The sequence below is a fragment of the Propithecus coquereli genome, unplaced genomic scaffold (genome assembly GCF_000956105.1).
Source record: "Propithecus coquereli isolate 6110/MARCELLA unplaced genomic scaffold, Pcoq_1.0 Scaffold111, whole genome shotgun sequence".
NCBI classification, from domain to species: Eukaryota; Metazoa; Chordata; class Mammalia; order Primates; family Indriidae; genus Propithecus; species Propithecus coquereli.
In genome coordinates, this window is record NW_012135081.1 from 1,008,039 (window position 1) to 1,031,505 (window position 23,467).

General features: G+C 53.1%; 1 protein-coding gene across 1 annotated transcript in view; it reads right to left on the minus strand.

Moving 5' to 3' along the window:
• Nucleotides 1-7,112: 7,112 nt before the first annotated feature.
• The window catches only part of FAIM2 (Fas apoptotic inhibitory molecule 2), a 30,137-nt gene continuing 13,782 nt past the window's right edge, over nt 7,113-23,467 (minus strand). The window contains exons 9-12 of the mRNA XM_012650598.1: nt 23,106-23,193; nt 22,726-22,821; nt 21,047-21,100; nt 7,113-7,363 (exon numbers count right to left, since the gene is read on the minus strand). Coding sequence (XP_012506052.1) covers nt 7,214-7,363; nt 21,047-21,100; nt 22,726-22,821; nt 23,106-23,193 — 388 coding nt within the window. The 3' untranslated portion in view covers nt 7,113-7,213. The remainder of the gene's footprint in view (nt 7,364-21,046; nt 21,101-22,725; nt 22,822-23,105; nt 23,194-23,467) is intronic.

Sequence of the window (23,467 nt, forward strand, 5' to 3'; positions counted from 1 at the left end):
TGAATTTACACCATTGGTATTTTTTTAACCTCAATCCCACAAGGAAGGTAAAATGGAAACAAGGATATTTTGTATCCTCCATTTCTCTCCTCAGACACATTTTAGACCTCAAGGGGCTCATTAAGCCAATAATCTGACTTCACTAATTACTAAGAATTTGGAGAATGAATATGAGGATCTTATGCACAGGCATTCTCTAGCCTACCCTCTAGAATCTAAACCATTTTTGTCCCTTCTGCAATCCCGCAGGCCCTGCAGGTGATTAACAGCTAATCTTGTCAGCTATTTTCAGAATCCCTCCTTTTTCCCACCCAAAGTAAATAATTTTCATTGTAGCATAGTTCTTGGTTGTAAGGAACAGGAACAGTCTCTGTTTGACAAACAGAAAAGGAATTTATTGAAAGGATGTACAGGAATTCATAAATTGTAAAAGTAGAACAGGAGAACCAGGCTTGAAAAGGGCTTAAGAGACTTCCAATAAAAGGGGTGTTTCGAAAACACACACACACAGACACACTCTCTCTCTCTCTCACACACACACACACACACACACACACACACACACACACTCACTTTTACTTTTCTCTGAAACTCCAATAATAGAAAAAGCCACAAACATTTCAAGGACAAAGAAAATGGGAGAAAGGATAACAGCAACAAAATGTGGGACACTGGAAAGCAGATGGCAAGTGGTAACTGACTTAGCTGACCAGGAGCACTGACTCCTAAGCCATTGGAGGGGAAAAATCAAAGGCCACACAGTTAATACTATTGAATCCCCTAAAATTTCAGGAATTGGTGGCAACAGACACTTTTGGTATGTAGGGAGTAGATGTATCTCAAAAACAGAGGAATTATTCCTTTCAGTAAATGGTGCTCAAACAATTAGATATTGATAGACAAAAAGAAAATAATAGAAAAAAAGAACCTCATGGAATCTGTGCATTGGGACTTTGCGCAGGACACAGAGGGGATGGTTTGTCTATGCTCCATGATGTCTTAGACCTCCACTGGGAAGACTCGGTGACTGGGGGCTGCAACAGCTGAAGTTAGAGAATCTGCTTCCAAGTAGGTTTCTTCCCTCATGTGGCTGCTATCTTGGTGGCATGGCTGGGAGGCTGGGCTCCGTTGGGTCTCTTGGCTAGAGCGCCTACACGTGGCCTCTCAAGCATGGTGGCCTCAGGACAGTTAGATGTATATAGCGGCTCAGGAGAAAAAGAAGCCAACAAAGGGGGACAATGAGGGACAGGGTGAGGCTCACTCCTTTTGGGAGGGTTTTCCCAGAAAGGAAAGTCGAGAGCCTGGAGAGGAGTTGGGGGTTGTAGGCTGGGAAGAAGCATCTTAGCCATCTGTGTGGTGTGTCGGAGGCACAATCTGTGAGAGGGCAAACAAGTTTGCTGGGAGTAGCCAGACTTCAGTAAAGACAGATGGCACGTGAGAGCTGGATCAGGTCACTCAGCCTCACTGGGGCCTGGGGGTGGGCAGGACGAAGCTCTGTGTGAAGATTATCCCAGGGGTGGGGGCATGCGCATGAGGTCACCACTAGGGGCAGTAGCTGCCAGGAGGGAGTGGATAGTGGAGTAGGTTGAATAGCTGTCCCTGGAAAGATATGTCGAAGTCCTAAACCCCTGTACCTACGAATGTGACCTTTTTTGGAAACAGGACCTTTTTTCAAAATAGGGATTTTGAGATGAGATCATCATCTTGAATTTACAGTGGACCTTAACTCCAAAGACAGGTATCCTCATAAGAGAAAGGAGGAGATTCGAGACGGAGAGACGCAGAGGAAAAGGCCGTGTGAAGATGGAGGCAGAGGCTGGAGTGTACCCTGGCCACAGGACACCGAGGATTGCCAGAGCCACCAGGGGCTAGGAGAGCGGCCTGGAATGGGTCCCCCCTCAGAGCCTCCAGAAGGAACCAATCCTGCTGACATCTGGATCTCAGGCTGCCAGCCTCCACAACTGTGGTAGAGTGAATAATTTCTGTTGTTTTAAGCCACCTAATCCGTGGTAATTTGTTAGAGCAGCCCTGGGACACTAACACAGATAGTCTAGGTAGGAGACTCCGTGAGGTTGAAGGGCTTTGGTGGCAGGAGGAGGCAGGGAGCCCAGTGTCTCTGCAACTTAGACTGCTCATCCCTTCCTTCCCACCAGTCCCTGCCTCTTGGCCTGTCACACGCTTCAAGCCCTGACTTGGAGGCCTGCCCTTCCCCCATGCCACATCTCAGCACTGCTTCCCCACTGGGCTGCACTAAAGAGCGTTGACTTGGGCCTCTCTGCTGCGTGGTCTGGAGCTGTTGTGCACGTTTTCTCTCCCTCACCATGGTTGGTTTCTTCTCCCTCTCCTACCTTTTGCTGTCTGTGGAGGTGCTTTGTACACAGGGGAGCTTAATAAAAGCTGCTTATTCGGGAGGCTGAGGCAGAAGGATCGCTTGAGCCCAGGCGTTTGAGGTTGCTGTGAGCTAGGCTGACTCCACGGCACTCACTCTAGCTAGCCAGCGCAAAAGAGTGAGACTGTCTCAAAAAAAAAAAAAAAAGCTGCTTATTCTCTCCTCAGAGTCCCCTAGCTCTTGGCCCTGTTCCTTTCCCTGCTGTAGCTGAATTTGTGCCAAAATCTTGTCAGAGATGAGGATAACGTCCCCACTGCTCCAGTGTGATTGTGTCCCCTCCTGCTTGCTGCCCCCAGCCCCAGGTTCCCTACAGGAACGTGGTGATTGATCATTAACCCATGTGCCTTCCAATCCTACTCCCAGTCACTAATTTGTGCAGAAATTTGGAGAAGTCCTTGCACTTCTGCTCCTTAGTTTCCTCTCCGGGAAAATAAAAGGGGTGGAGTGGATTCATTCATTTATCCATTCATTCCTCCTGGCACAGGAAAGTATTAATATTTAATAATTCCCAATTCTGGGAATCACCAAGTGAGTGAGTCCAAGTGAGTCCTGGGCTTCATGTGAAAAAGACTTCAAGAGCTAGCAGACAGAATAAAGTGAAAGCAAGTTTTATTTCGGAAATAAAGATCTACTCCACAGACAGAGTAGAGGCTAGTTCTCCCTGCTGAGAACAGCACCTTTGGGTATTTTTTTTGTTTTTAATTTAAGCAATGGCTTAATCATATGCCACGCAGGGGAGGAATATTTATGTTATTTCTTGGAAAGGGGCAATGATTTCCTGAAATCGAGAACCCTCCCCCTTTTATTACTTTATAAAGTCCCTCCTGGAACTGTCGTGGTGTCCGTCGAGTTTCTTCGAGCATGCTAATACATTATAATGAGGGTATAATGAGCAGCAGTTCCTTGCCATCTTGGTTTTGACCAGTCTTAACCTGTTCTGTGTCCACATCCTGTCTTTGATCAGGGTGGTTAGGGGCATTTGACTCTGGGTTAAGCAGTGCCTGCCAGTTCCCCATCCCACTCCAATCACTCAAAAGCTGTTTACTGAGACTGTGTGCCAAAAATCTTGTGAATTCAAGGGCCAATGAGATAGCTCCTGCCTTCAAGGAGCTCTAGTTTTAATGCTTCTGCTCTTGGGGATCTGTCCAGGTACACACAGGCTTTCCCTCTAGGGAACCAGATTTTGGCTCGAAATAGGAAGAATCTTCCACCAGAACTGCCCACAAAAGAGCAGGCTTCCATGGAGGGGGATGAGTCCCCATCCGGAGGAGCCTCTCTGGGATTCCTTCCAACTCTGGGATCCTAAGAGCCTCCTTAAAGGATTCATTGAGCAGAAGAACCAATAGCACTTTTCCACATAAAAACAAGCATGGAGATTTAATGCAAATGTAGCTACACTGGGAGCTGGCATGAAAGCTTTCACGCTGGTTGGAGTTAGACCTTATACACACGCACCCTGTGAACCATCTGAGGCAACAAGCACAGGGCAGGTGAAGGAAATGGCTCAGGTGGCAGAATTGCTTTTATTTTTATCTCCAATCAGTCCCAGACCCCAGGAAGGTGAGGCCAGGGAAGGGAAGAGGCGCAGGACACTGGGGAACTTGGAGGAGCTAAGGCCAGAGGACAGCAGTTGTGTCGATGGTGACGCAGACAACCCGCCCCGGGTCCTGTGTCTGCCCCAGACACTCAGGACAGCTCCCTGGAGGGCGCCGCACAGGGGCGGTTTTGAGCAGACAGGTAAAGAGTGTCTGAGAGATGTGACAATCGTTGGACAGCAGCTGATCAGAAAACAGGTCTGGGAGGTCTGAGAAGAGCCAGCAGCCAAATCCTGTCCCCAACCCCTACCCCCACGCACCCAAATGGCCCCTCAAGGTTTCTCTCCTGCAGAACCAGGCCCTGCTCTTCCTCGAACAGCCACAGCGGGGCAGCAAAGCACCTGTGTAAAATCCCACCAACCAGGAGAGCAGAGAGGGCACCTGGGACTTGTCCCCAAAGGGGACAGGGAGGGAGGCACAGAGCCTTTAGGAAAAAGGGTGTCAGTCTTATTCCAACTCCTTGGGGAGGAAGAGTAGAGAACGGAAGAATTAAGATTCTTGGGGTCTCCCTAGGTGATACAGAAGGAGCCGTGCATGTGCCCCAGAACTGGTGTGGGGAGTCCTAGACCGGTGTGTGCCTCTCTGGCCCAATGCAGCAGGATCTCCTCCTTTGTCTCCTCCTCAGGAGGAGACCTCCGACCTGGCATCACAGATGGTCAGATTCCTGGCTGCCTCTAGCTTTATGAATTCCAACCTACCCTGGGTCAGAAATGTGAGGGGCCAGCAGGCTTCCCTCCTCCTCTCTGGCTTGTTGAGCACCTGCTCAGCTTTGGTTTCTGTAGTCCTGCATTCCTGTCCCCCACCCTTCCTCCTTCCAACCCCCGTCCAAGTGTTCCTGGGGCTCTTCACGCCTGGATTGGAGGTGGAGCGCATGGGCTTCGGCCCTGGCCCTGCTGTCAGCGCAGTGGGACCCTGGACCCCATTCAGGACCCAGGGTAGGAGACAGTAGCATCTTCTGCTGGGCCTCCGTGCCCCAGCAAAGGAGCGGTCTTTGTGTTGCTGTGATTCGTGCTAATAATGTTGTTTATGGCTGAGGGCTTGCCCTTCCCCCAAGCTTTTGGTGCTCAGCCTTGGATAAGCTTTTCAATCCCCAGTTTCTGCATAAATTATCCCAGGAAGAGGAGGACTCGGACAAGCAGATTTGGGAAGCACGACCAAGGCCCATTCTGAGAGTGGCAGAACAATGGGGTAAGGGGGTGAACCCTCTAGAACTGAGAACATGAGAGGAACCCAAGAGGCCTTGGAGGACAGGTAGCAACTGGGTGAGGAAGTCAGTGGAAAGAAGTGTTCTGGTGCCTGTCCCTGCCCCATCCTGGCCATGGACTTCCATCTTCCAGATAGGAAAACTGAATCACAGACAGCAAAAAACATGGTCCTAATGCCATGAGTCCACTGGCAGTGAGGCTAGGAACCAGAAACCAGAAATCCTGCCTCCCAGCTTGTGTCCAGAAGGTGGAAACTTCAGGGTGCAAAATCTGGTGGTGGGGGGAGATGGCTGGAAGGCCCAGGTGGCACTGAGGACAATCCCCAGAGACTTCAGGGACTGCCTACTGCCTTGCTGGGCACCTGTGCAGTCTCATTCCAGCCCCCACCCAAACTGCGGAGCAAAAGTGATGCCATTCAAGTGAAGCAGCCGTGGGTCTGAACCCCAGATCCACTGCTTGCTGACCGCATGACCTTGGACTCATTAGCAAGCCTTTCTGAGCACCTTGGCTCTTTCCTCTGCAGCGGCGATGTGCAGAGTGCTGCCTTTGTAGGACTCCTGCATGAGTTAATTTAGACCAGCACTCAGTGGGCATCCCACCCATGCCCCGATTGCCTCTGCCTCACACACACACATCATCCGCCAGTTCTTGGTTCCTTCTCCCCTCGAATACCCAAGATGGAACACAACTTCAAATACTTTTGCAATATTTCTTGAAAGCTGGAAGTAGGAAGGGTGGGATTGGGAATGAACAGACAACATACCTAGTCCCCCTCCGAGCAAAGGGAGCCCCAGCAGAGGGGGAAGAGAAGAGAGCCCCTGGAGGGAGGGGCCGCGGGAGGGTCCTGCTATGCACACGCAGAGCCTCCCCGTCTGCACACAGTAACTTTCCACTGGTTCGCCCAGGTGTGGACTCCCGTCCCCTCCCCAGCAGGTACTCTGCCACGGGCCTGGTGGCTGACGCACACCCTGCTTGAGATCCCAGCCGCCTAGAGGCTGATAAGAAGCCCTGGCCTCATCACATGGGACCAGCTGGAGGGACTGGCCTGGCTGTTAGCATCAGCTGGACTGCCTCCAAATCAGAGAGATGAGGAGATAAGGCAGGAGGGGCTTGGGGTCTCTGGACTGAGTGAGTGGCCAGGGAAGCTAGGGGCAGGGACATGGGCACTGCCGACTGCAAGGCCTCAGGAGGCCTGGCTGGGGATAAGCCAGCAAGTGGCAGCAGATGGGGGAGGGTTAGGAAATAAGAGGTACTGAAGGGACTCTGGCACAGTCTCAGGACAGGGCTGGGGCAGGGCAGGATTCCCTCCAGATGGGGTTGGCCCAGCAGCTAGAACAACTGCCTCCACCCCCAGAGCATCCAGCCAGAGGGCCCAAGCACACCTCCCTCAGCCTCAGGCCTGTGGGAGCAGCCTGGGGGGTGGAGAGAAAAGAGGATGTGGATCTTAGTCCTGCAACCCTGAACCACCTCCCAGGTAGACACGGGTCTAGGTGGACCGGCGGTGTCGCAGGCCCCGGACCTCCCAGCTGTGTCCCCCACCCCTTTCTTACAAAGTGTCAATGCCTGACCTGGGAGAGAGAGAGAGAGGAGGGGTAGGCTGGACACGGGACAGTGTGCCCCAAGGTCACATGGTTGTGGGGGCCCTAGCAGGAATCTCAGTGGGGCACAGCTCTCAGCCAGGTGTTCTGGGGTCTCTTTCCCACATCTGAAATCCTGCTGGGCTCTTCCTACCTGTCCCCTGGGCCCTCAAACCCAGAGGAGCCTTCAGCCTCGGCTGTCCCAGGTGGGGAGATGTAACTGGGAGGAAGGGGCAGCACAGGGGATGATGTGGCCTCGGCTCCGCAGGGCCCCGCCGGCATATGTACAAGCTGCAGGGGTGAGGGCTGGGCTGTGGGGAGTGAGCAGCCCGGCCGCAGGCTGGGGTGGCAGCTAGTTTTATATCTGGTCTTGCAGGAGCACAGGGGAGGGTCAGAGAACCAGGAAGGGAGCATTCTCTGGAGGAAGGTGGGGCTGGGGAGGGCTTCTCATTCCCGGTTGGTACCAAAAAGCTGCAGGAAGAAGGTGAAGATGTAGATGATATCTAGGTAAATGCTGAGGGCTCCAAAAATATACTCCTCGGGGCTCAGCGAGTGGCGTCGGTTACCCATCAGCAACTGGGTGTCGAATGCCAGGAACTGGGGGAAGTGGGGAGAGAAAGAAAAGTCAGAGGTTGGTTAGTGTGACACTAAGGTGGCCCAGTTGTCCCCCTCAGGCCCACCCCGATTTCATCACCCTTGCCTGCTGCCTGGCTGCCCAGTGACCCTCCTGTGATAGCCCAGAATCTAGAATTTTCCCAGCCCCTTCCATCCCTAATTCTATTCAACAACTATGTACTGAGCACCTACTATGTGCCAGACACAGGGAGACAGCAGGGAACAAGACAGACAGGATGCCTGTCCTTGCAGAGCTTGGAGTCTAGAGGGAAAGAACTGTTGGCCTGTTGAGTATGACCAAAAAAAACACAAAGTGCCGGGTGGTGGTGGTGGGGATTGATAACAAGGAACCGCACCCAGGTGAGGACGGCTGAGAGTTAGGGAGGGCTTCCTGGAGGAGGGGGTCTGCAAGCTGAGGCCTAGTCTTGTTGCCATTCCCTCAGGATTGTGCTCTCAGAGGACAGCCAAATGCAAGCAGGGACCAAGCACTTGTCATATGTTTTACAGACATTAGCCCGTTCAGTCCTACTAATATCCCTATGGAGCAGGAATCATATTATTCCCAGAGGAAATGAGGCCCACAGATGTTAAATATTTGCCCAAGGTTACATAGCTGGGAAATGGCACAGCCAGGATTTGAGCAGGCTGCTCCGGAGCCTCGATGCTTAACCATTCTGCTCTGCTGCACCCGGGGTTAATGTGTTTCCTCCCAGGAAACATGCCCTCCCCTGGGGCACCTTCTTGGCCTAATGGACTAAGAACAGATCCTTCGAGACAGCTCCTCTGTGCCCCCCACCCCCAGCCGCTGTCCCTAGCAGGCCTTCCACTGTCTACAGTGACTCCTATTCCTCCCACATGGCTTTCCTCTGGGGTCCAAGCCCAAGGACCAGAACCCCCCAGAAGTAGCCTATGAAATTTGGCAGGCATGGCACACTTTTCTGGGGAAAGAGGCCAAAAAGTCCAGCAGTGTCTCAAAAGTTATGAACCACTGGTCCACACGGGATTGGAATTCTTTAAATCGATTCACATTCCTGTTAACTGGGCTGTGCCCAGCTCTTCCGTCACTTGAATGTGGAAGATTTGCGTTCCTGGGTCCTCTGAAACTCATTCATTATACAATAAATATGTATGGGAAACAGCTGCGTGCCAGGGACTCCCTGCGAGCAGAAGAGACAACGAGGAACACAAAGCCGGGCCTACCTAGGGGAAGGTCTCAGCTTCATGCGGGACACTTGCAGATAATTGCAGGAAAACCCAGTAAATGCATAATTAGGGCTATGGTGAGGGAGCTACTGATTGGGCAGGAGGGAGGTGTCCCAGGAGAGGTGGCATTTCACTTGGGACTTGAAGGGAGAGTAGGAGTTTGCTGGACTGAGAAAACCTCGAGGAGGCCTGCAGGCGTGGAGAGGGAGGAACTCAGTGTGGCCGAGCAATGTGGGGAGGGGATTGCAGAGGGAGGGGCTGGAGCCTGCCCTTAAGGTTGCACTTGGCCGGTAGGCTGAGGGCTTGCCTAGTGCCCTTCTCTTCACCCCAGCCACCCACCCTAGACTCCCAGGACCCAGACTTTAGAGCTGCTTTAGACACAGCCTCATGGAATCCTAGAAGAATCTCAGCGTCAACATCTTCTGTGCACAGGGGACCACAGGCTCCCGTAGGGAGCAACTCCAGCATGTGGGACATCGAGGCAGGTCACCCTGGAAGGTGAGGAGATGGGGGCGGGGATTCCAAGCACAGGCTTGAAAGTCAGCCCTACTTGGATTCCAGTCTCTGCTCCGCCACTCTCCAGCTGTGGGACCCTGGGCGAAGTATTTAATCTCTCTGAGCCTGGGAGTCCCCATCTGTAAAGGGGGATGAGCATGCTTGCCTCCTGGGGCTGTTGTGAGAGCGAGGTAATGCAAGCAAGGACCCTGGCAGGGTGCCTGACACACGGTGAGCCCTTAATGAATGGGAGCTATGAATGTGGTTTTTGTTATTGTCTGCAGGAGAGGTGCCCTCTTGAGAACGTGTATGTGTGGCTGATGAGACTCAGGTGTCTCCTGCATCTCATCAGGGACGCGGAAATGTTCCTCAGGGGAGCTGTGTGGCCTTAGCAGAAAGAAAATGGGGAGCCATGGCCGGGGCCCAGGGACCCTGCGCAGGGTGTGTCAGGCTCCCGAGCTCAGCAGCATTGAGGGAAGGGCACCCACGACAGGGACAGGAGTTGGAATGCCTGAGTTTGAGGCCTGACTCCACTGCTCAGTAGTGTAATCACCACTTGACCTCAATGTCTCCATCTACAAAATGGGATAGTAACAATGCCCACACCATGGTAAACACATGACAGTGTATGTGGCATCAGCTATTACTGTTCTATGTATGATTTCACTCCATTCCACTTTTCTCCTGCATCCGATTTTGATCCCCACGTAAGTTTCCCTTCTGCAGAGAGAAGGAGCAGCTAGGGGGACCAACTCAAATATTACACTACAGGCTGCTGAGCGGTCGCAGCTGCCAACATAAGTTAATAAATTGCTGATCTGGCTCATCAATCAGTAGCTGGTTTGGTTTATTTCCCAGAGCCTGGTCACCCCTGGGTGAGCTAATGAAATCGAGTCTCTCAACCTGGAAGCCTTGGACCTGCCCAGGTCTGGGGTTGGCCCATTCAGGGAGCCCCCTAGAGCAGCCAGCTGGCTTTTCTCTTGGAGAGAAGAGGAATGAAAGGATTTCTGTCCCTGCTCTTGGCCTATGGCCAGGGATGCTTATCTACATGGTGCTTTCTAGGATGGCCTGCCTCAAGTTTCAACCCCATTGCCTGGTACCACCCATCACTGCAACCGCCTGCATGTGAGTCAACCAGAGGCTTTGCATTCATTTATCCCCAGCAATATTTACTGAGCACCTACTATGTTCCAGAGAACGTGTCCTCTTAGAACTGACAGTCTAATGAGGGCAAAAGACGTTATCCGAGATTCCATTATGGCAATGCTTTCATTATAGGGGAAGTAAGCTGCTGATATCTCCCTAGGTGATAGAAAGCATTGTTAACTAATGTCTTGGTTGAGAGCAGATAGCTTGGTTATAGTTAACATCTTAATTGGCAGCCAAGATCTTAGCTGAGAGCTAGTAACTGAATTGACTGCTGACACCTGAAAGGGCAGCAGGTACTTGAGCTAGTAGCCAGCTGAACACAAGACCCTGCAGGAGGAGCACATGGGATGGGCCAACAGGCAGCAGTGGGACCAGGACATGGTCCTTCCACACTCTAACACTTCATCTCATCTCTCTGTCCCCATGTGCCCTGGGATGTGGGCAATATCACTATTTTGCTCGTGAGGAAAGAAGTCTCAGAGAGGTGACTTGCTGATGGTCACTCATCTAGTGGTGGGACAAAGATCATCTGTCTCCTCTCCTGGTAGAGATGGGGGCAGAGTGGGCTTGCTGGCAGGGCAGGGGCAAAACGTCCCTGCTTCGCCCTATGGCCAGGGCTGGGACCTGGTCAGGGCCCCCGGGCCACACACTTGGCATGACCATGCAGTGCCCAGGATCCAGGCTTTTATGTCTGTTTTCCTCCCTGAATGTGGCCCCCGAGGTGAGGCTGGGGGCTCTGGGAGAGCCGTGCCATGGAAAGGCCAGCTCACAGCCTCCAGCAGGCAGGCACTGAATACGAAAAGCTGGTGTTGTAGTGTGTTGAATCAGCATAAAATGTAACGTGTGGACCGTGTCTGTCCTACAGAAATGCCAGTGTGAGAGCGCACAGTGGCACCCCCAGGCCGTCCTTTGCAGCGCAGCTTCTAACAGTGAGATGCTGGAACAACCCAAAGTCTATCAGCAGGAGGACGGTGGGCAGCAGGACGAGGCAGTGCCTCTGATGCCACTGAGAAAACAGCAAGTTGCAGAAAAATCCACATCATATGATCCCATTAAACTATACATGTCAGAGGAGCCTCTATAGCAAATATCTAGGAAATGCATGCAGAAAGGTCTGGTAGGAGCAACAGCTGACCACAGTGGTTCTCACTGGGGAAGGCAGTGGGAGACACAGCCAAAACAATGTTTGCTTTATCTATACTATTTAAGATTTTAAGAAAGTGAAATATGTGAATAAATGCATTCCTATATTATATAATTAGAAATTAAAACAGAAGGGTTAAAATAACACAGAAGAGCTCATGCTCTCTTTTATGTAATTCTCACCGTAAGCCTCTGTGACAGGTGTCACATTATCATCTCCATCAGTTGCTGAGGAGACTGAGGCAGAGAGAGTGTGACTTGCCCATGTCACATAGCCAAGAGCACAGCTCAAGTCGTCCAGCTCCAACTCCCATCTCTTTCCACCATGTGACGCTGCTCTGGAGCATGGTGTGTGTGTGTGTGTAGAAGGATGGAAGAGGTGGGAAGAGAGGCACAGAGAGCTCACGGCCAAGAGCAATGCAGGCTTCCTGGGGGATGCAGGGAGTGCTGGGCCCACCCGGCTTTGCCACCACTTTCTGAGCTGAAGGCTGAGCTTGGGCTTTGGGGATTCTTTTGAAAAGAGACTACCAGCCACAAGTCCTGGTGCCCTGGGCTGGGCTGCAGGATGTGGGGAGGGAGCAAGGGAGTGGAAAGAGGCTGCGAATGGAGACCTGGGATCTATTTCCTTATGCTAATAGAAGACACTTCTCTCCTCTTCACTGCCCTGGTGTCAAAAATGTAAATGGCACAGACAACATTTGCACCCCCCGGTGGGCCCCTGAAGGAACAGGGTCTGGCAGATATTCAAGGCAGAAAGCCTGGCCCAGGACGAAAGGGAAGTAGTATAGAAAAGTGTATGAATGGTACAACTATTATATATCAATTAAAAAAAAGTGAACCTGGGCCAGGCGCGGTGGCTCACGCCTGTAATCCTAGCACTCTGGGAAGCCGAGGCGGGCGGATTGTTTGAGCTCAGGAGTTCGAAACCAGCCTGAGCAAGAGCGAGACCCCGTCTCTACTAAAATTAGAAAGAAATTAATTGGACAACTAAAAATACATAGAAAAAATTAGCCGGGCATGGTGGCGCATGCCTGTAGTCCCAGCTACTCGGGAGGCTGAGGCGGAAGGATCGCTTGAGCCCAGGAGTTTGAGGTTGCTGTGAGCTAGGCTGACGCCACGGCACTCTAGCCAGGGCAACAGAGTGAGACTCTGTCTCAAAAAAAAAAAAAAAAAAAAAGTGAACCTGGAGTAAAGGTAGGCCTCAGTAGCCTGTGGCAATAAATGAAATAAAATATTTGGTGCATTAAACCAAAAAGAAAAGTGTATGAAAGGGCCTGTGCATGGTGGCATGAGGAAGGGCATCAGTCTAGTATAATACAGTTACACAGACCTGGGTTCAAATCTTGGCTCCAACCTTAGGCAACTTACTAACAAGTAAGAGTTATGGGTCACTGATGATACACCAGGTACTTTCTAAATGCTTCACATATGTTAATTCATTTAAAAGTCACAACAACCTATGAGGTGGGTACTATTATGTGAACTAAAAATAAAATCCTAAGCCCTCTGCTAACTGAATGGACCCCTCTCAGCCAAGGGAACCCCAGAAACACCTTAAAACTGAGTTCCCAGCCATGATAGGATGGGCGAGATAAAGCACAGTTACAAATGCACATAATTTCCCTATTTCATAAATATTCATATCCTCTCCTATAGCTTGTTGAATATGCATATTTGACCACCGCTCAGTATAAAACCTTGCTCCTTTTATCTGCCCATTTGAAGCTCCTATGCCTGGTTCTGGCTGGTTCAGCTGCCCAACTCTACCCTCTATGAAAAATAAAGCTCTCCTTTTTCCAAAGCATAAACCTCATTAATTAATTTTTTTAAGTTAACAATTATTATCCCCATTTTACAGATAACGAAACTGAAGCACAGAGATGTTACATAATTTGATCAGTCCACACAGCTAGAATGTGGCGGAGAAGGGACTTAAACCCAGGTACCCTGGCTCCAAAATTTGCTGCTCTACATGACAAAGTTAATGTTTACAATAAGAGGGAAAGCTACCATATGTTGAGAAACTACCATGTGCCAGGTGCTAGGCTAAGTTTTCTTTTTTCCCCTTAGTATATTATCTTATACTTGTGCAACAGGTTATATTAGCCCCGTTTTAAAGATGAGGCAAGTGAGACACAGAGAGGTCAGTCAAGTACCTCGTCCAAGGTCACAGAGTGGTAAGAGGATGAGTGAGGCCTTGAATCTGATCTGGTCCGGGCACTGGCCAGCTGGGCTGCTCCCCCCATTCCACAAAGCCCCTGGTCCTGCCAATATGCCTCATCCTGGCTCTGCTCCGAGAACCAGCAGCCTGGATAAGAGCAGTGATTCCTCCCCTCCACCCACAAGCAGGTGTGGATTCTTCTCTGCCTGTTCCCTGCAGGGCCTCTGAGTGCAGCCCCCTCAGTCCTCCAGCCCCTGGGCTTCTTCACCGCCTCCTACCAGGCTAGATCCTAGGTCACTAGGGAGGATTAGAGGATTAGCGCCTGGTGGCAGAGAGGGGGTGAGACTGAGACAGGCCTGGGAGCGACCTGTGTACTTTCCCCTGAAGGAGCAATTAGCAGTCAGTCCACCCAGCCACCCTCCCTAGGAAGAATACATTCAACTTCCTGGTGGCTCAGGTGAGGCCCCAGGTGCGGTGTTTCGGTGACAGAGGATGGATGACAGGACAGAGAAGGTTCTCACGGGCTCTTTCAGGCTCATGTAAGCCACTGTGGCAAAAGAGCCTCTAAACGCTGAATGAAATGAAGCTAAGTCTAAAATGAAATCATAGCCCGGCCTTGGATTTGTGCAGCCATTTTTACTTTTCTAAGTGTTTTCTTAATTTCAAAGAAGGCAAGACATATATCATGGTCCCCACTAGAAAAGCAGGGTGAAGGTGGGTTGGGGGGATTGGAGTATTTCTTGTAAGCCCCACAGACGCTGTAGGTCTGGCCTAGGCTGTCCTGGCGAGGGACTAGGTTCTCTGTTGGGGCTAGACAGAAATAACTGGGATACAACTGCGGTAGCTTAGCCTCAAGTGCAGCAGCGGCTCAGAAGGCCTCCCTGGGCCCTCTTGCTATGGGGGAGTTAATCTAGAGGATCTCTCCAGGCCTCTATTTTCCCATCTGTGAAATGGACAGGGAGACAGAGTGGGAAGAAGGCTGGGCTGGAGTCAGGAAGGTGGCTTTCATCCAGCATGGCTATTAACACAGCTTGCGTGAGTGTGTGCGTGTGTGTGCGTGTGTATCTGCACATGTGCTCTCTTCTTGTTTGCCTGCAGCCATCTCAAAATGCGACAAGGAAATGTATTTTGAGTTAAAATATTTCTCATTTTCTTCAGCCCTTAAAAAACCCCTTCAAGATATATAGCCCCTATAAAATGAGTGTGTGTCAATTATAATCTTAGGACTGTAGCCTGACTGAACTTTTTTTTTTTTTTTGAGACAGAGTCTTGCTCTGTCTCCCTGCGTAGAGTTCAGTGGCATCATGGGAGCTCACTGCAACCTCAAACTCCTGGGCTCAGGTGATCCTCCTGCCTCAGCCTCCCGAGTAGCTGGGGCCACAAGCCATGACACTCAGCTAATTTTTCTATGTTTAGTAGAGACCAGGTCTCATTGTCGATGCTCAGGCTGGTCTCGAACTCCTGCCCTCAGGCAATCTTCCTGCCTCGGCCTCCCAGACTGTTAGGATTATAGGCGTGAGCCACTGGCACAGGGCCCTGTATGAATTCGTAAAGGATGATTACTAGTTTATCTCCACAGATGCAAATCAAGGAAGAGATATGATCACTCTTCTACCCTCCCTGAGAAGATTCATAATATTGACTATTTCCTCTACAGACTTTTTTGAATGTTCATCTTGTCTTATGTAGATTTACTGGGCAACAAATAGAATTTCACAAGAACACCATCAATACCACCTCCTTCACCCCTTCCTTTTTCCTTTAAAAATACAAAATCTTCAACCTCTTCTACAGAGAGCCCAGTCCACAACAGATACCTTGTGGGCTGTGTTTTTCCCAGGTGCTCCTAAAATTTTGGCTTAATAAACCTTAATTGAGTGTGACTCTCATTATCAGTCACAGATAACTTATTTAAGTTATCGGATAGCTGTGTGTCCCCAATGGTCAGGGGCCAACACCCAGACTGGAGGTCCAGAACCCCTACAAAGCATCTTCCCATTAGAGCTGAAGCTCATGTAAATGCTGTCCAGCCCCGAGGCATCCAGCACTGGCCACACAAAGTCTCCCTGCCACCCCACACCTGACTCTGGGACACTGAAGTGGCCTCCTAACTGGTCTCCCAGACTCTGGTCTATCCACTTGGCTTCTCACTAATCTTCCCTAAAGCACGGGAACTGTGATGTTTCTTACCAACTGTCAGTGGCTTCTGAGATCCTCAAACTGGACGGGCTGGGCTGGGCTGGGAGCAGAGAGCTCTGTTCCTATCGGGCCCACCACCCAATTTCCAAAGTCCTATGCCTCGTGTCTTCCCTCAGTCCCTGAGACTTGGCTTCCTGATTTAGGTGGCTCAGAAACCCTAGCTTCTCCCAAAAAGGACTGACACTCAGACGGAGCAATGTGCCCAAAGTCACATGGGCCCTGGAGGCCCAGCCGCAGCTGGAAACCAGTTGGCCAGGTCCTCGCCCTCCACATTTCCAGCCCCTCAACCCTGCCCCATCACCCGCTTGCAGCCCAACCCTCATGCTCCCTGTCTGACTTTCCATGAGTTTCTACCAAAAAGCACTCAAGGAGAGGCCACCAGAAGGGAAGAGGAAGACATAGCCACTTTGCGGCCAGTGCCTTTCAGCTGACTCACACACTGCTACTGGCATTTGGGTTCCGGCATCCAGTGTGGGGCATGGGGTGGGGGTGAGGCCCCAAAGCCAAGGCTTCCTGAGAATGTACCAAGGCTAGACACGGGTGAGGCCTAGGGAGAGCCTGTTTCTCAAGGCTGGACCAGAGCCTCAAGAAGCCTTGGCTGTCCACCCCCTAAGTTGCAGCCCAGTCCAGCTGGGTGGCCTTGTCCCAGAGATGGCATAATCTCAGGGGAGGGGTGGAGGTTTCAGGGAGAGAAAAATCATTGGGTTCTCACAGTCCCTCTAGAGCTCAGGCTGATGATAGTTGGGCGGGCGGGTCGCACTGGGGGTCTGGGGCCTTCTCTGACACTTCTTTTCACCCCTTTCTCCTATATCCTCCTTGGGGCAGCAACTGGGCAGGGATGCCAGAGTGCAGCCTGCAGCTGGGCGCCCCTCACTGGGCTGAGAATTGCCCAAAGGTAAGTGAGAGGGGACAGGATGGGCAGGGAGACCAGGGGGTGCTGGGTGGTGGTTCCACGATAGGCTAGATCTAGGGGACAGAGTCCACAGGACCATGGGGCAGAATGAGGTCAGAGCATGTTTCTGAGTTGGGGTTAAGGGGAAGGCACGGGGATTTTAGCTCTCACTGGGCTGGGCCTTTGAGGGCCTCTGTCGACCTGCAACTAAGAGGAGGGGAGGGGAATGATTCCAGCGGCCCCTCTCGTCAACCTTCCCCTGCGCCATGGCACCTGTCTTCCCTCCTTTGACCCAGTTGCAGATGGGGGATTCAGGCCTCTGTGCTTTCCACCATTGTTTATATAACCCGTAGGGTGATCCCACCCCAGGCCTTCTGCTTCGTTGATCTCCTAATGAGATAACTGGCACTGCGGTGCCCCTCCCCTGTGACTCACACAAGACTGACTGGGCAGCCTGCTTTCTCTGCCTCGCTATGACCCCACCGCCCCTCGGCCACACCTCCCAGGCGTCTGTTCACGCCATGAACATCTCCTGAGTGCCCACTCTGTGCCAGGCCCTGTTATAGGCGCCGGGGCTGCAGCAGGGAACAAGCCAGACAAAAGTCCCTGCCTTGAAGGAACTTAAATTCTGCTGGAGGGGGACAGTGAGCCACAGATTGGAAAAAGATACAATGTGCCAAAGGATGAGAAGTGCTACCGAGATATAAAGCAGGGAAACGGGGAGGAGGCCACGCCCATGTGCTCGGGCACACAAGATTGTAACTACAGCAAACACTTGCAGGAGGGGAGAGAGGGCTGCGAGCGCATCCCGGGGAACAGACAGAGGCAGCCGCAGGTGCAGATCCCTGGGCGTGGGGTGAGCTGCCCTGCCTGCCCAGGCAGCAAGGAGGCCATTGAGGCTGCAGCAGAGTGGAGGAGGGGAGGGTGAGGCTGGATGCCCAGCAGAGGGAAGATCTGCCGCTGTGGTGGGCGTGGCCTGTGGGGGCCAGCAGGGGTGGCCTCAGCATGGCCTGTGGGGGCCAACAGGGGCAGCCTGCAGGAGGCCACCGCAACCCTCCAGGCAGGAAGACCAGGCAGTAGCCAAAAAGGTGGACAGAAGTGATCAGACTCTGGGTAGAGGGTGGGGCCACAGGATTTGCTGCTGGGTCTGGTGTGGGGGCTAAAGAGAGGGGAGAAGTTGAGGATGTCACCAGGGCGTTTGTCCTGAGTGACTGGAAGATGGGGAAGGCTTTGGGAGAAGCTGGTGTCCAGGGAAAGAGTAGGAGCTTGGTTTTGTACATGTTAGGTTTGAGGTGCTCATTAGACTTCCAAATGGGGACACTGACTAGGCAACTCGAAATTCTAGTCTGGAATTCAATAGAGAGAGATCTAGCCTAGAGAAGTAAATTTTATTTTATTCATTTATTTTTATATAAAGGGGGGAGTGAGGAGGGGGGTTCAGTTTCCTTTTTTTTTTTGAGACAGAGTCTCACTCTGTCACCCAGGCTAGAGTGCAGTCGAATCATGATAGCTCACTGCAACCTCCAATTCCTGGGCTCAAGGGATCCTTCTGCCTCAGCCTCCCAAGTATCTGGGACTACATGCTTGTGCCACAATGCCCAGCTAATTTTTCTATTTTTAGTAGAGAGGGGGTCTTGATCTTGCTCAGGTTGGTCTCAAACTCCTGAGCTCAAGCAATTCTCCTGCCTAGTCCTCTCAAAGTGCTAGGAGAGCCACTGTGCCCACACTGGTCTAGAGATGTAAATTTTAGAGTCAACAGCATAAAATACTCAAAGTTTTGAGAATTCCTGGGATCCCCTAGGGAGCAAGGATAGAAAGAGAAAAACCAGGGGAAGGTGGTGGCCTGGATGCCAAGGGGAGAAGATGCCTCTGGCTTGGGGAAGGGCCGGGACAATCGCATGAAATGCTACTGAGAGTCCAGCAAGCGGAGGATTGAGACTTGGGCCCCGGATTTAGCAATATGGAGGCCACTGATGGTTTAGATGAGAGCATTGTTAAGAGGGTTAAGAGAGAATGGGAGGAGAGGCCTTGGGAGGATAGACGAGAGGAAGGAGAGTTGGAGGAGAGGAGTTGGGGAGCATGAGCAAAGATTCTAAGGAGTTTTGCTATATGGGGAGCAAAGAATGGTGCAGGAGTCAGAGGGATGTGGGCCAAGAGTGTTTTGTGAATTTTTTGCCAGCTGGGGAGATTTTGGCATGTTTCTATGCTGATGGGGACAATCCAGTAGAGGGGCAATGCTCATGATGCAAGAGAGAGGGACGGAAAGTGCTGGAGAGACCTCCCCAGCCCCTCCCTGTCTCCAGCCAATAATAGAAGTTGTCCTCTTTGAGGCAGGGGCGCTGGAAATGGCACTGGGCTGGGCACAGGACACGTGGGTCCTGGTCCTAAATCCGCCCCTTGTGGGCTCTAAGACTCTATGCTAGCCCCTGGTTAACCCAGGGCTTCAGATGTGGAAAGTGATTCCTGCGGCATCAGCGCCGCCTCCCTCCCTGGACTGTGGTGGAGACACAGTGAGGCAATAGGTATGAAAGTCTTTGTAAACCCTAAGAGGTGGAACACATGGTGGGGATTATTTTTATTATTCTAGTAACACTAGGAATTATTAAGCAAATTTAAGAGATTACTGTTTGCCCAGCCCTACTTGCATATACAAGTCTCCCGGCGTAGCTCACACACTCGCTGTGACCTGACCTGCATGAAACCAAGTAAACTCCCCGACCCTCCGCAGACACTCATCCCTCCAGTGTCACCAGCCCCGTTTGCCCTGGCTTGACCCCTCTTCTGTCCCTGGCAAATGCTGCCCTCTGAGGCCTCCAGACGCTACTGCCCTGCTGCCCAGGCTCGCTCTCCTGAATGGGGCCCTCCTCTTTCTAAGCTCCAAGCCCAATTCCCCACCCCTGTTTCCTTTGGAAGTATTGCCTGGAGAGAAGAGCACTGGTCCAGGAGCCAAGAGAAGTTAGTGTCTTAGGGTGACCAACCACCCCAGCCTGCCAGGGTGTAGGGCTTCCCAGAGAAGTGGGACTTTCAGTGCTGAACCTGGGAAAGCCCCAGGTAGACCAGGATAAGCTGGAACCCTAGCCTTGACCAAGGTAACACTCAGTTGATTTGCCATTATCTTGCCAGGAAACTTTGGACAAATCATTTAACTTCTCTGGAATTCAGTTTTCTCATCTCTAAGAAGAGGGGCTTGGAGTTTCACTAGATCCCTTGTCAGTCCCTCCCAGCCCTCAGGTTCCGAGCCGGGCAGTCGGTTACTCGTTGCCCAGGATGCGCTGCGTGCGACTGTGTGCTGCGCGGTGCTCTTCCTGCCGACAGTGGCATCGGGGTGCACAGCACAGCACCTCACACACAGCGGCTGCTCGCTAAGGACCCGGGGAGAGGATGAATGCACACACCACTCCTGGCTTGATCCCTATCCAAACCCCCCCAAACCTCTACTCACGGTTCTGATCCCAAATCTTTTCCCCACCTCAGCTCCCCCAGTCTGTTACCCACAGGCCTCTGGAACTGTGACTAAGCCAGGAGCTCCGGCCACTGAGCTGAGCTGAACGTCCAATGAGGGAGAGGGGAGTCTGGTCACTGCTTTCACTGGCAATGAATGTTCACCTTGAATGCCTTCCTAAGAAGATGTCACCAACACAGGCTTGCCCACCTGGGTGGATCTTGGAACACTATCACCTTCGGGTGCTTGGAGCCCAACTGAGCAAAAGGCCTGTGTTGGGCTGCTCCAGGCAAGTGTCTGTCCCTGGTCACCTCTTGTCTCCTGGGCATCTGCTTCCAGCCACTCCCAGGCTAGCCTGAGACCCCGGGTGGGACTCTGGGGCCAGACCGTCCAGGTTCCCAGTTTGGCCCTACCACTTCCTAGGATGCTGTATGACCTTGGGTGTGTTATTGGGAATCTCTGAGCTTCAGTTTTTTCCTCTTAATTTAGTAACAGTAGAACCTACCATACAGACCAATGGTGAGGATGAGCTGCACATGGAGAGCTCGCTGAGGGGAAGCAGGTGCTCAATAGATACTAGCTACCACAGCAGTGTCATCAACACTCAGTTTCGTGAGAACTGAGCAGAGCAGCAGCAGGTCTAACGACGTCTCTCTCTCTCACCGTACCTGGCACCTGCCTAACTCCAAGAAGCCTTCCCCGGTTAGCCCTGGGAGAGCAACTCCCAACTTGGTCCACCTGGCCAGGACCCCCCACGGGGGGAGGGGCACCTCTTTCCCAGCTCTGCCTCTGTCTGCAGCTTCCTTCCTGCTATCACAGCCTTGCTCCCCTGCCCAGGTCAGCGGGAGACCAGCTCTCTCTGAACGCAGCCCAGCCCACCACAGGTGCTCTAAAACGGCTCCTGTGAGGAAGACGGGGTGGGAGTGGGGAGGACTGGGGAAGGCTGAGAAGGCGGCCCCCAGGGCCCCGGGCCACACTCACCAATGTAAACACGCCTGCTCCCAGTGCTGCGTAGATGGCGTGGAGCCAGGGCACCTGCAGGCAGAGGCAAAACGGGCTTAGGGGTGGCAGGAAGGGGCAGTGGGCAGAGGGGTGGGGGGAGGGCTCAGTCCAAGGAATGGAGGATGTGCTCCCTAAGATGCCCCAGGACTGAGAGGATGCCCCGTGATTCTCTGTGTGCTCAGCGTGGGTGAAGGGAACCCCAGGATAAGAGCGACCATGGAGGCACTGTTGGGGGGCGGGAGGGTGGGCTTCCGACCCACCTGGCACCTCCTCCCTCAACACACAGCCCCAGCCTCAGGCTGGCCAAGGATGACTCATCCTGATGGGGCACTGTCATCCTCCCAGCCTGGGTCTGGCTCAAGGCTGCTCCCACCTCCCCGTGTGCCTATCCCTGCCCAGTATGGGGGTCTCTCTGTCCCTCTGTCAGGGAGCTCCCTGGCTCTGCCTTGGGGGCAAGGGGCTGTGGTAGAAGGGGACTTGAACTCAGGGGTGTGGTGGGGGTGCTGTCTGGAGTCTCCACCAGCTCCGCATGGTGGGCTTGCCTGCAGAGGCTGGAACAGGCCCCCTGTCAACCTCTGCTCCCCCAGGTCTCCCCACAAGGTCTCAGGGGCACCCAGCTGTGTGTGGAAGCTGCACAAGAGGTGCCACACTAGCCGTGCCCTCTGTGGGGCCCTCCCCCAGAAGATTCCTGGAAACAAAGGCATTCCATCAGCCAGACCTGGGTCAATAAAAGGTTCTTTGAAGTTCTGTGGCCCCTTCCTGTAACCTTGCCCCTCCCAGATACACAGAGGGCCCCCAGGCCAGCTCCGGCCCCTCCCTTCATCAACAGGATCCCAGGAAAAGCCAAGGAAATAGCAGGACCAATTCCAATGTCCTGGACTGGGTGCCAAATGCCCCATGGCTGGGGCCAGGCAGGATGGAGGTGGGGAAGCGGGGAGTGAGGAATACTGCTCCCAGCCCTGGCAGAAAAGGGGCAATGGGGGACCATGTACCAAATGCGGTTGCCGTAGGGAGGGGAAGTGTAATCACTGAACCCCCAGCAGGGGTCCAACAGTGTCATCTCTTGGGTTCCCAGGATTCAGATCTCAAGATCCTCCTGTGATACCCCAATGTTTCCCCTTCACATGCAGTGGCCTGGGCACCTGCAGAGTCCGAACTGGGTTTCCCCAGGGCAGGCTGGACACCTCTAATGAGCGGAGATCTGGCCGGCCAGCCTGTAGATGCTCAGATGGGGTCGAGTACGCTCTGGGCCCCACTGCCCACCTCCCACCTGCCTGGCCAGCCAGATTCTGCCTCTTTGGACTTGGCTGATCCGCAGGAGCCCCAGAAGACCCTGCCTCAAGGCCCCTCTGGGCTTGGTGGGCCCCATGGAGCCCCAGTGCTTCCTTCCCTGCCCAGAGTTTAAATGCTCCATGCCCTCCCCGCAGCCTACAGAGAAGGATGAGGAAGGTGAAGCCGGATGTGGCTCCTGGAGCCAGGCAGGTACCCAGGCCTGCCAAGAAAAGCCTCCTTGTTTGCTTATACTGCCAACACGCCCGGGCCGGGGGCCAGGCGGGGCCAACAGGACGGCAGGCTGTGGGGCTTTGGCTCTGGGCCTTCCCTGGAGGGTGTAGGAGGGAACAGCACCCTTGGGCCTGCTGGGGGACCCAGAGACTCACATATTGGAAGGGCAGGAGGATGGCTAGGATGAGTCCGCTGAAGAAAAGAGTCATGAGCAGCACGAAGAGCACACCCTGGCAGGAGGTGAAGTCAAACTGCGGGGACAGGACAGGGTCAGCTGCTAGGGCCCTCAGGCCCACACAGAGTGGCATGGGCTTCTGGGGGAATGAGCTATAAGCTGAGCCCGTGCAGTGGGGCCACAGTCTTGTGCTCACCCCTAGAACCTGGCGTTCCTCCCCCTCACCTCCAGGTGGCCTCCCCAACTCACCCGCTTTACCTCTCCCCAGCCCTGGGTCCAAGCTTGGAGCCCCCCACCCCATCTGTCTCCCCCTGCTCAGCCTCACGCTGGGCATCCCTGCCCGCAGGCGCCGGAGCTGACCTTGGTCTGGAAGCTGAAGATGGTGACCGAGAGGCAGACGAGGGCCGTGATGCCCAGGCACAGCAGCACAGATGTGGTGTTGTAGTAACTGGGGACCGTCGGGCCCAGGGGTCAGCTTCTGGGCAGGGCTCTGGTCTGCCCCAGCCCTCCTCGAAGGCCCACCCTCTTATGCCAGGACCTGATCTCCCGACCTCTGGTCCCAACCCCGTCCCCTCTCCCAGGATCCTCCCCCTCTCAGCTTCCCCAGCCCTTCTGCTGGGCCTGCCCCCTTTAACACGATCAGACTCAAAATCATGTTAGAAGCATCCTGAAGAGGTGCGAGTGGGGAGGGGTTTGTGCTGGTATCTGGAGGTCGTTTACAG